Raw genomic sequence first — 13247 nt, 5'->3', positions numbered from 1 at the left:
CCAAGTGTCACGTTACAGCAGCGGCAGAGGTAAACAGGAGCTGACACCTGTCACAGATGTTTCAGTTAGCCAGTGAGCTTGCCCACATATTTGTCTGAGGCTATCTTTCAAATGCCATCCAGCTGATGCCAGTGAAATAAGCTGTGTTATTCTCGAGGCTTGAAACTGATCGTTCGGTCATGTGGAAATGACAGAAGAATGAAGATTTGTTTTTATTGGACAGCAGAGGCTAGGGGGTTTATTCTTGGATTGATTCATATTTATAATTATTTCCCTGTTTGACTCGTCTTAAATGATGCTCTTAGAGTTGTCTGTCCAAGAAAAAAAAAAACTTGTGTCTTTCTGATCGAGACAGTAAAGTGATCCCTCGCTACTTCGTGGTTCACTTACTGCGGCTCCAGTGAATCACGGATTTTTTTTTCAGGGGGAAAAACAACAACTTTTTTTTAATTAATGGCATGCAAATGTGCAAACAAAGTAAAAGAAACAACGCTGCCAACAAAGACGAATAAAATCAAACACACTGGCTTTGACAGCTATTCTCCAAAAAAAGAAAGACACAAAAAAAGAGAGTGCCAACAACGACCGATAACAATGTTCTTGTCTCGGAGAAAGACTCCTTCAGTAGAAAAAGACGCTAAAGCCCAGCGGAGTCAGGACGAATAGGCGCAGCAGCAAAATATTGTTTTACAACACCGTTCTTTAAACTATTAAAAAAAGAGGTTTTATTTTTTTGTTTCATTCTGCAGTATGTACACGTATGCATTGTAAAAAAAAATACAAAAATGGGACTACATTGTACTTCGCAGATTTCACCTATTGCGGGCTATTTTTGGAACGCATCTCCCGCGATAAACGAGGGTTCACTGTACTTGGAATACAGTCCAACATGATCAGATATCCGGTTGAAAACGCCATGCATCAAACATCTATTACAGTGGTTCTTAATCTTGTTAGAGGCACTGAAGCCCACCAGTTTCGTCTGCTCATTCACTGTACCCTCCTTTCAATTACTGTTCCCACTAACTGCAGACGAGACTGAGGGGTGGACCTCTGCGGTGGAGGATCCACCGAACCACTGAGACGAACTCACCGAACCCTTAGGGTTCGACTGAACATAGTTTAAGAACAATTGATGTAATATATAGACGAGGACTAGAAGAAAGAATAAATATAAAGAAATAAATAACTTATTCACTGACAGATAATGTGCAAAAATGTGTCCACTCCAGTCCCAGGGTTTTTGTCATTGTCACTCAAATTCCAGGACCCACAGAATATTGACTTTTAGGACTATATAAATATTCAATGAAGCGTAAGAAACCTTATACTCTCGTCTTTCGTCTGAAGTAAAGAGTTAATGGGTCTGGAGTTATATGAGCTTGAAATGAGGGTGGCCCTCTAAAATACAACGCAATACGTACATATTTGTTTATATAGAGTTTTATCAGCAGCTGAAGTTGGAACAAAGCGCTAACATGGAAAAAAGGGAAATGGCCCTCCTGTGGAAGGGAAAAAACAATTCCAGAAGTCTGGCCAGCGCTTTATCGGCACCCCAGCATGAAAAAAACAAAACCTGAACAAATTTATGATGTAAATGTATTGACGTCATATTTTTAATTGCCGAATAAATTCGGAAATGGCAGTGAATGGGTTAACAATGGCAAACAAGGTTGGGAAAATTAGCAAGTCTTGGCATGTAACACAGGCTCAAAACATAAGTGGTGTTGAGAAAAAAAAACACACTCATGCAATGTGTCATGCAGGAGTGATAGCCGTGTGTCTGAATCTGTGAAGTGTCATGTCATGCATGACTTGGGACACGTGCCTGACAGTTCAAAATGCTAAGCCCACAGCCAAAGCAGTTTATTAAATGTAAATTCACATTTATGTCAGACAGAAGTGGCCATTCCATCCAGAGACTCTCAAAGTGTGAAATGCATACCGTCAAATGAATTAATAAAATGGAATTTGAAAGTCATGTATAAATAGCACACATCATAAGAATAAGGAATAGTACATCACTTTACTGGTGCAAGTACGTTTCATTTTCAGTCATCATCAGCATTGATAGAATTATATTATCTACAATTTTCATGAATATATTTAAAAATACAGGATTTTTATATTGCAAATGATATTTGTGTAAAACTGGCATAAACTGTTGGAGTACATATTTGAAAGGCTAAAATCACTAAGTATCTACAATATTTAAAAACGCAACATTTCAATAATTCACACAATTGTAAAAGCGGAGCACTGGCTCATTGTAATGAGAGGGTTGTTTACCTCAAAACACATTTGAATATATCCCTTAAATCCTTTCAAAGTTGTCTAGGATAAACCAATCAAACTCCCACAGCTAGCTGACTGGCCAATCAAAATAGCAGTCAGACACATTGGTTATTTCTTCCTATTCACCACCAAAGAGCAAATGCAATTATGGGGTTCATTTTGGTGGTCGCTCTTGATTCAGATAAAAAGTGAATTGGCAATCGACAGAGTGAAAGAAAAAATAGGGGTCTTTCATTTAACAGTAATGTTATTCTAAACTGCATATAGGACTTTCGGGTTTAGACATACAGTGCATGATATGTTTAACAAAATGAGATTTCGAACCGGGAGCAATTTCATGAGATGGCTAAGTGTATGAAGACCAATTATGCTCCAAAAGAAAATTGCTTATCACACTGGCCAGTATATTAGTGGGAAATCATGCTGCATGGAACTAATTTTTTTTCATAGCCTCATGAATAAAAAGAAAGGTACATCATCCAAGGTAATCTTCATATTTTGAGTAAACCATAGACGATAGAGCAGTACACAGACCGTATCATCTGAGCATTTTATGCTGTGTGCATAAACATCCTATTTAAAAAAATAAATAAATAAATAAATAAATACACATCTTGCCTATGATACATCCATAAATGGGGTCTCAATCTTCAGCTTCCTCTTTCTGTGTTTTGAAAACAACCGCCACTTGCTATCATATTTCCTGTGTTATAACGGATCGCTCATGCATATCTCACCATCAAACTAAACTTCCTGATTCATGTTTTACGACAAGTAATCCCCTTGAACTTACACAGTTTACAGTACATTGTGACACAATGTCCTTTGTTAAATCCCAGTTAACATTTGGCAACTGAGATTATTATTTCGGGGTTAGATGAATGAACTTTGACATCACGCCAGAAAATCATTTCCAACACAGTCTTGCCAAGTACTGAATCCAGAACGCAGTATGCTACATGTACCCCTCGACTGTGCAAAAGGTATAAAGGGCTTGGGATCTACAACCAGCAGTGGCTTCTATCTTAAGTGAGTGCACGCACACGGCAATACCAAGGTGTCGCCATCTGGTGAGTTCACCCTTGAACGACCACCCCCCAAGCACTGCTGCGGTAGGCATGTTCTAAAGAGCTCTACTGGAGTTGTGCTACAAAAAAGGCCCCAAGTTCAAATCCAGGCTGCAGCCATTCAATGCAGTTTGTCTGTTCTGCTGAGTGCTTGTGTGTGTGTGTGCGCGCGCGCGTGCGTGCGTGTGTGTGTGTGTGTGTGTGTGTGTGTGTGTGTGCGTGTGTGTGTGCGTGTCTGTGTGTAAACATGCATTTACGTTGCTGATTGCATGAATTTGAGTGTGAACAGGTCTCATAAAGACCCGAGTGCAACGCCTTCCAAGAAAATTGGAATTAAGACGAACTCATTCAGAGCCAGGTTTTCAATCTATTCCCTTTGAAAAACGTTTTTTTAAGAAAAATAAATCCACAGTACTCCAATCTTCCAAGGACATGTGGCTATACTTGCAAAACAGTGATGGACTCCATATTTGGAGTTTATGAAGCACACCATTGTAGCAATTATTTATAATAAACACACTGAAAACAGGATCTGTCAATAGGTAGATTTGCCCTTGACTGACCCGCCTGGGGGTCTTTTGAAACATCGCCTGCTGTGCAGTATGGAAACTGGGAGTCTACTGTTAAGGAACAGATGCCAGGGCACAGCAGCTGTTCATCTGGCATCAAACCAAGCCAACTGGATGAGCCCGCAAAGCAAGAACAAAAACATCAACATGTGTTACTAAAACCTTCCCCACATGAGTCACGCACACACACAGAAATCAACAATTAACATTGAGATGTGAAACATACTGTATGTATTATGATAAAAGCTCACCTTGGAATGATTGTCGAGCTCTCTCAACCAGCTCTTCGATGGGATAACTGGCCAGGTCACCTCTGGCATGCTTCGTTTTGCAGTAGGTGCATGCGTTCAGGCACCTGGAGAAGAAGGTTGAGACACAATTGGGTTCATTACCTAACAAATGCAAATTCATCCTTTATAATTAGTTTCGCTTAGTTATGCCTAATATACAGTACAGAATATGAGTGATGATTAACTCCTTCACTGCCATTCACAAATGTATTCGGGAATTGAAAATATGACATAGATTGCCATTCCCAAGTTTATTCGGGTTTTGTTTTTTTTTATGCTTGGGTGCCGATCAAGCACTGGCCATGGCTTCTGGTAATGTTTTTTCTTTTGAACAAGGAGGCATCATTTCCCTTTTTTATGTTAGCGCCTTGTTCCACCTTCAGCTGTTGTGTATATATATATATATATATATATATACCATCATTTCAAGGTCATATAACTCCAGACCCATATAATTTAGGAATTAACTTTTTTTGATGAAAGAAGAGAGTCTAAGATTTCTAGAATCATGAAACACTGGACATGATGTTATTATGTCCGTTTGTGTCAATGGAATGTCCTCACATGAGATTTAGCCTTGATGTTGAGAGTGGTGTGGGAGCTGTGCCTCAGGGATGGGTAGGTTGTGAATTTGGGTCAGTAGTGCTCCAAAGAATCATTGGGTGTTTCGGCCTTTCATCACTAGACACCCTCATCGATGGTGGCCAGCGACAGGTTGATCACGCCCGCGCTTGTGTCCCATGCCCAATCAGATGTTGAGAAGCTGGTGGGGGGGTCTCTTAGGTTGCTGATCTATGAGCCCAACAAGGGTCCTTCCTCTTCATCCAGATCCACTGGCTGCTTCTTTCTGTCGCTCCGGAGAGTGATCTAACTGTGTGCCGCAGAGCCTGTCCATGGATTCCCACGTCTTTTAGCAGTCTGATGGCGTAGGAAGCCACAAACACTATGCATCCAACTTCAATGGGATAGACCTTGGCTTTCCATCCTCGCTGTTGCACAATCACTGCGAGTTCTGTGTAGCGCAGCTTCTTGCTGTCACGGTTTGCAAGGTGGTGATGGCGGGTTCGGATCCCAAAAAGCAGGCAGGAGGGAGCAGGAGGTTGTTTGACAAATTGTATTAAAATAAAGGTCAGCAGTAACAAAATGTAAAACATCAAAATGATCTGAATGGAAAAAATACAAAGTAGCAAAAGAAAACCAAGTGTAAAAGTCCGCCAAGGTTAAACAAACACGTACACAATGCATGCAGCAAACAAGCTGCAAACAAACAATGAATCGGCACCGGATGATCGTGCCAGGTGTCCTTTTAAGTGTCATTGATTATAACGACCAGCACCTGCGAGGCTGCCGGCAGGGCTGACGTCGCTACCCGCTGGTCGCCAATCTGATCGGGACGACCAGCACCTGTGCAGGTGTAGGCGGGGCCGACAGCGCCCCCCGTTGGTCGCCAACCAGATCATGACACTTCGTAGGCCTCTCCTAACACTGTACTGAATAACACTGTACTGAATATATAGTCCTAAAAAAATCTCTGTTCCCTCTAGGTCCCTCAGATCCTCATCCTCCCTTCACCTCTATGTGCCCTCTGCCAGTCTCACCACGATGGGATGCAGAGCTTTCAGCCGCTCTGCTCCCAAAGTCTGGAATTCTCTTCCACCCAACATCCGTAATATTGACTCCCTCCCTATTTTCAAGGCTCCCCTCAAAACCCACTTGTTTAAAATTGCTTTCAATGTATAGTTTTATCTGCTATTTTATTATGTATCATTTTACTTATGGTTTTATTGTTATTGGATTGGATATGCCTTTATTAGTCTCACAGTGCAGAAATTTACATTTCACAGCAGCAAAGTTATGTGCTTTGTTTTATTGTTTTTATTGTAAAGTGTCCTTGGGTGTTTTGAAAGGCGCTTGAAATAAAATGTATTATTATTATTATTAGTATTATTATTATTAAAACTCAATATTCTGCGGGTCCTGGAATTTGAATGAAAATGACAAAAACCCTGGCACTGGAGTGGACACATTTTTTCCATGTCTGGCAGTAAATGAGTTAAACTGTAATGTGCTGTTCAAAGTACAGATCGTTCCATAAAAATGTGGCACAAAGAAGTTTCAATGTTGGACTTCTGCATAGAACAACGCTTTTGTTCTAAATAAAAACAAAAACAAAAAGAAACAAGGCTTTAGTTCACAAATGAAGAAGTTATAACACCTCCACATTTTCTTTAAAGGGTTTACAAAATATATAGCAAACTGCACAAAGGTGGTGCGGAACACACCCACATGAAATCAGAAAAATACACGTCAGGTGGAGCAGAACTGGGATTACTTCTGAGCAGTTGATGCCAGAAAGAATATAAAACATTCAAGAGACGAGTGGGGGCAGCAAGAAAATGGAGCGCTGGAGCAAAATTGAAACTGGAGAGTAAAATCTATCGACGGCCCAAGGCACTGCAACATTTTAAGGTAAGGTTAAATTGAGTTTATTGCTGGAATTTATTGCCAATGTAACAATGAAAATTCTGCCCAACAAACGAAAGACCATCGGCTCAGCATACTTGGAAATCCGACTGCTGACATTGACGAAAAGGACTCGTCAGCCGTCATCTGTACTTCTTTGAAGGTGTCGGACGTTTCGCTTCTTATCTGCTGACACATTTCCTTGTTGATCAATAAGTAGGATAGAAAATAGAAGCTAAATGATGACCTTGTCAATTCCTTTCGGTACAACTCAACGCCCCTGCATATTTGTAAGATTTTTTTTCTTTCTGAAATCATCCGATTTGTTTGCATTGGTACAGGACAGGAGACGTTGAGAAAAACAGTCAACCAGACAAGCTCAAATGGATGAGAACTTAATCAGCGAGATGGGGACAAGTTCAATGAAAATGTGATTGATAAGCAAGGAAGCTCTTCATTTGAATAAAGGAACTCCGTCTTTACATCTGTCTATGTACAGTACGGTGAGGCAGTTGGAGGGGTGTTGGACTTCATTCCATTAATGTCTAATATCTGACATTCAGGTTGGATCAGTAAAAGATACATTTCAGTGCAATAATGGTTGATGTGGTTTGCAATTCGCTCCTACATGTCAAAAATGTTTGAATCCAAATGTCTAAAAATACCCAAACCGTGAAAAATAATTGACCTCAGCCCAGTTTCTTTAATGAAAGAACCATCTGTTGGCTCACTGTGTGCCTTTTATACAAACCATATTGAAAAGCTCTTTGTGTTTCTAAATCGCCGTGTGGAATAAATTGCCTCGACAAAAATGGCAAACCAACGATTTATAACTAGACAAGGCTGTGCTTTGCAACAACTAATTTGATGATAGTATATGTGGGATTATGAGAAAACTGCTACCCAGAAAAAAAAAAAAACAGCACGCATTGCACTCTGGCTTCACATCAACTGACATTGAACCCAAAGTGACTCAAATATCTGGTTCAAATAACAACGCTTGTAGTTGACCTTAGTTGGATTGATGTCATTAAAGTTGTCTGAATATGGCTTTCAGAGCTAAAACTACCACAGATTAAAAGGAAAAAATAAGAAAATTAGCAAACCACTGGACTTCCTTTTATCACAATTTTTAACACTAACCACAATCTCAAAACAAACTACAACCCCTATTCCAAAATGTATTTAAATCTGGCATTTCTAATTCATTGTTGAAAGAGCACTTTAAGAAGCAATGACAGATTAACACAACAGTGTTTTGGTAATCCTTCAGAACTACAAACTACAATCATCGAGGCATGGCACCAAAGGCAAGAAATTGAGTCGAAAAGTAGTTGTCTTTTAATCTGTCTATCCCTGCCACTCTTTGCGTTGCTTATCCCAGTTGAGGGCACTAAAGATTGCAGCTCGCTCACATAACCTCGATGTGGAGAAAACAGAGACAGATGAGACCCTGAAAACACTCACACACAGACCTCCGACACCACCCGGGGGTCCATCCATCTTAATGTGATCAGGCCCAGCTGAGTGGATCACACCAACATTAATCTCAAGAGACAGTGTTCTCCTTGTTTGCGCGTGTCTGACTGCCTGTGTGTGTGTGTGTGTGTGTGTGTGTGTGTGTGTGTGTGTGTGTGTGTGTGTGTGTGTGTGTGTGTGTGTGCGCGCGCGCGTGTGCATTTACGTATCAATTCCGCCATTTGTGTGTATGTGACTTTGTCAGCGCGCTGTTGCTGAGCATTTGTCCAATATCACGACGACGCATTAGCAGATTCGACATCCTCATCAGCCCAAACAAAGTGCGACAACGATTGAGTGCTTGGACAGAAAAAGAGGTTGGAGCAGAGGAGAGGTGCCACAGCATGCCCTGACTAAATGCAAACTCACCCCATGGTGCATTTGTAATTTGTTGGGCCTAAGTGGGAATCAGTTTGAATTATGAAACATAATCCCTTCAAAATCCACATGACAGAAAAAAAACAATGCTCATATGTTGTTTACCACCTTATCAATGTGATTTCCCCCTTATGTTTCCTACTGGCTAATTAAACCACAGAGGTAGCTGGAGCAGTTGACAACTGTGTAGTTCATCAATGTGCTACAATGAGAGGGGCTTCCTCCCCAGTGTGTCTGGCCTGGCCTGGTTTGTGTGCACATGAATCCGCGTGTGTGCGTGTGTGTTTTAAAAGCACAATTGTGTTGAAGTCTCAAAAAAGAAAAACCCTGTGGTTTCTCTATGCATTTGTAGACCTCCTTTGACATGTGCGCACACACAGATGAATAAATACACACGCAGGCGCACACACACACAAACACACACACACACGCACACGCACAACACGCGAGCAGTTTCCTTTAGAGGGACTCCCATGTGCAGCATCTGAAAGACGCAGACTTGGAGACGGTTAAGCAGGAAAGGGTTTTCTCAATGATAAGCACTTAAGGTTTGCACATTAATTAGAAAATCGCTCCATGCATAAACACATTGGGCCATGTGTGCATGTGTGTTAGTGTTTTGACGGCGTTTGCAAGGTGCCGGTTTGAGAAAACAATTACCAGAACAAAGCGTCGACTGCTTGGGTAAACTGGCGAGTTTATCAATTGTAAAGTAGGGTTATTCAGTGCACTTACTGTTTGCGCTGATATAGGGTGGAGTTGGTGAATTAGCAAACAAAACCTTTAACTGCCATTATATCACCGAACAAAGCGGAGTTCGACAACTGCACAGTTAAGACAAAGCAAAGTTGGGAGTCAAAGTATATAGAGCAGCATAACTCAACAACGGAGCCTAACGGAGGGACATTTGTCAGGCATTTATCTACAATGGGGATTGAGGGGGCAGTAAAACCATCCTAAAGGTAGCAATGTTCAACAATGCTATTACAAATCTTTACATTGGAAATTTACATGAACTTGTTTAAGACCCGTGCGGTTAGTAAGATCTTAAAAACAATGTGGGCCTGCTGAGATGTTTTCTCTTTTGCCAATAATTATCTCTGGTCAAGAAGATATCAATGCTGAGACATAGATGCACGAGGTTCCCTCACAGTTCCCAGAATAGAATTTCTGTGTCTGCTTTTGTTGAATGTGTATACACACATGCAGCCTGAGCCAACTGCCATTCTGCGCGTTCTGTATGTGTGTGTCAAAAACAGCATAGCTTACAATTTATTCAATCAAACCTTTGTGCGTGAATTTGGTCACGGTTGCGTGTGAAACTACTGCGTGTGAATTTTGCCAAAAAGGTCACAAGATGACCTTCAAGATCTACGACAGAAGCCATGCTTGTTGTTTTGGCTCGCAGAGAAAGAGCATGGGTGAGAGACCACAACTTCATGTCAACATGGGACGTCTGAGTGTTTTTATAACTTCTTGTTTTGATTGTCGGCAGACCTCGAGACTGTTATCACTATGTCAAGCAGGTCATTGTTGCAAGACACAAATGATTTGGAGTACAATTAAATAACCAGTGACTCTGATTGAATATTGAGACTCACTAAAATAGGTTGAGATTTTACTTGTGACGTCAAGTATTTTATATTCAGCACATCTGATTTAGACAACATGTATTATGAACAGAGCTAAAGTCATCAACTCCAAAGATTTTGAATATCTGTCTTTTGAAAAATTCTCTCATGCATTAATATCCATCTATCCATTTTCCGTACCGCTTATTCCTCATTAGGCTCGCAGGGGGGGGAGGGGTGCTGGAGCCTATCTCAGCTATCTTCGGGCACGAGGCGGGGGACACCCTGAATTGGTTGGCAGCCAATCGCAGGGCACACAAAGACGTACAACAGTCACTCTCACACTCACACCTAGGGACAATTTGGAGTGGTCAATCTGCCTGCCATGCATGTTTTTGGAGTGTGAGAGGAAACCGGAGGACCCGGAGAAAACCCACGCGGGTTCGGGGAGAACATGCAAACTCCACACAGGGAGGCCGGACCGGGACGCAAATATATTTTTCAAAATGTCCACTACATATTATAACTACATATGAAATCATTCACTGCTATTCCCAAATTTATTCGGAAATTGACAATATGACGTGGAGCGCCATTCCCAAATGTGTTCAGGTTTTTGTATTTCTGCTGGGACTGCCGATAAAGCGCTGGTCAGCCCTCTGGCAATGTTTGTTCCCTTCCACAAGGGGGCAGCATTTCCCTTTTTCCATGTTTGCACTTTTTTTTTACATACCAATAGGTATGTATTGCATTGTATTTTGGACAGCCACCATCATTTCAAGCTCATATAACTACAGGCCCCTATAATTTAGGATTTAACTATTTTTCTGATGGAAGAAGAGAGTCCAATGTTTGTTACGCTGCATTGAATGTTAATATAGTCCTAAAACTCAATATTCTGTGGGACCTGGAATTTGAGTGACAATGACAAAAAAAAACTGGCACTGGAGTGGACACATTTTTGCACATATCTGGTAGTGAACAAGTTAAGAGTTATTTCTTTATGTTTATCCTTAGTCATGGTCATTACTTAACCTCAGTAACGTGTACCCCATGGGACATAACAAATCTGTACGCTATAACAGTAGTTCATTGCAACCATTTTCGATAAAATTGCCTTTAACTACGATGTGTAGTACAGTATGAACGTTGATAGATCTAAAAAAAAAATGAACACATACATACAAGCATGTTTGGATTTTTATTTAACTTGAGCTTTTTTTGTATGGTTACCCCATCAGTATTGACAAAATGAAAATACGTGAATATGCAATCAGAAATGAAATTGACAGTGACCTACCAGATGTGTGTCTCGGTTCTGACAGAGGCAAAAGACAAGTGTGGCTTGTCTTTATGAAATGAGAAGTGCCTTCCAGGGATCAGCAGTCACAACCACACTGGCAACCATCTATGTATCCATTTTGTAGCACTGCAGTTATAGATGAGTGCACTATTGTATAATTGTGCAGCAAAACATCATTTTACACTTGAACAGTCTTTAAAAAGCGTGATGAGTGAGGTCGGGAAACATCCGCTTCATTCAAATTCCATGCATCAATCAATGTCAATATCAAAGGTTTTACGTTTTATCATATACAGTAAAGTCTCGTTATATCGATATCGGATATATCGATAGTCCCGGTTATATCGATACTATTTCTATGCACGCACGGAGAAAATTACATGCAAACAGGGTCGGATATATCGATAGTCCCGGTTATATCGATATTTTTTCGGACTCCCTTGAATATCGATATAACGAGACTTTACTGTAGTCGTTAACATGTTTCCTGTATGGTTAATAAAGGTTTTATGATAGATTCAGATGTGGAATAGATATGATGATATTGTTATTATTTTCAATTTGGGTTGGAGAGGGGGCAGGGGGTCTGAATCAACAGCAAATGAATTAGATGCACTCAAGTGCATGTGCTATGGAGCCAGATCAGTTGTGGATAATACAGTTTCCACTCTTCAGGTGAGGCTAACTATTCAGATCTTGAGCAAATAAGATGAGCTTTGAAAAGACGGACCATTATTCCCCTCTAAAGGAAATCAAAATACCAATGAATAACAATACCATAAAGATTGTTGTGATCCAATCCGCGTATTGCCATCAACATTCTCATGACCTACCGGTACGTGCATAGTGCTACCTCTACTTACTCAATTAAATGGTCTGGAATTTCCTAACTAGAAATTTTTGCAAATAGAGATGCATTTTCCAAGTAGATCACCAAATCCCTACAAATTAATTAATTTACCTCTCTGTCTTTTTAGCAACATGAGAAATTCCGTGCAAAGACGACACCATGTTCAACCTTAGAGATCTCCCTGCATTTGTCACTCGTAGTGTGCGTCTCCTTGGAATCAAGTGAGGTGAGCTGAAACCAAAAAGGCAACAAGAGAAAACTACAGACCACGCCATCTTCCAAACGAATCACAATCCTCATTTCAACACATAAAAAACAGTCATACTTTGTTTGATTCTGCTGCATGACTTGAAAAACTGTGAACAAAATGGAGGCAGCGACCCATCAACAACAACCAGTTCGCGGAAACAAAAATATTGATTGCCTCATAGCTGCTGTCGACTCACCACTTCGGCTAACAAGAATAAGCCAAAAATTATGGTCAGGATTCAAAATGAACAAAAGAAATGAACAAAACTGCCGCTGCCGATTCTGTCATGATTTCCAAAAGTTTTCCAAGTCAACTTGGCAGGGGAGTGCTAACGTCAAATTAACAAATTCACAACTTTGATGTGACTGAGGAGATTTCAACACTCTGAGGGGAAACATGAAAAACCTGGCATAGTATTCAAAGACTCTGAGACACAATCTGTTGTCTGAATGTGTGGGCGCGTGCGTGTGTAAAGTGTGCTTTCTTGTGACAAGCTGGTGTTAATTCGGTTACTCGGGGTTTTGTAGCGTAATGTCTTGTAATGACATACAATCTCATTTTGTCCAAGGAGACACATCAATCTATTGGATTTACTGCAGGGAGCAGAGACCCTCCTGGGCTCCCAGTGACTGAGGGAGGTTGTGTTGTGTGTGTGTGTGTGTGTGTGTGTGTGTGTGTGTGTGTGTGTGTGTG

General features: G+C 40.8%; 1 protein-coding gene across 4 annotated transcripts in view; it reads right to left on the bottom strand.

Annotated features, from left to right (window-relative positions):
- Positions 1 to 13247, bottom strand: part of cdkal1 (CDKAL1 threonylcarbamoyladenosine tRNA methylthiotransferase) — a 304188-nt gene that overhangs the window by 176483 nt on the left and 114458 nt on the right. For all 4 annotated transcript variants that reach the window (XM_088999350.1, XM_088999354.1, XM_088999351.1 and 1 more), the window contains one exon: positions 4183 to 4286. In XM_088999350.1, coding sequence (XP_088855476.1) covers positions 4183 to 4286 — 104 coding nt within the window. The remainder of the gene's footprint in view (positions 1 to 4182; positions 4287 to 13247) is intronic.

The sequence above is a fragment of the Hippocampus bargibanti genome, linkage group LG06 (genome assembly GCF_051943395.1).
Source record: "Hippocampus bargibanti isolate YZ-2025 linkage group LG06, ASM5194339v1, whole genome shotgun sequence".
NCBI classification, from domain to species: Eukaryota; Metazoa; Chordata; class Actinopteri; order Syngnathiformes; family Syngnathidae; genus Hippocampus; species Hippocampus bargibanti.
The sequence above is the reverse complement of the archived record's forward strand: the minus strand, read 5'-3'. Positions and strand labels throughout refer to the sequence as shown.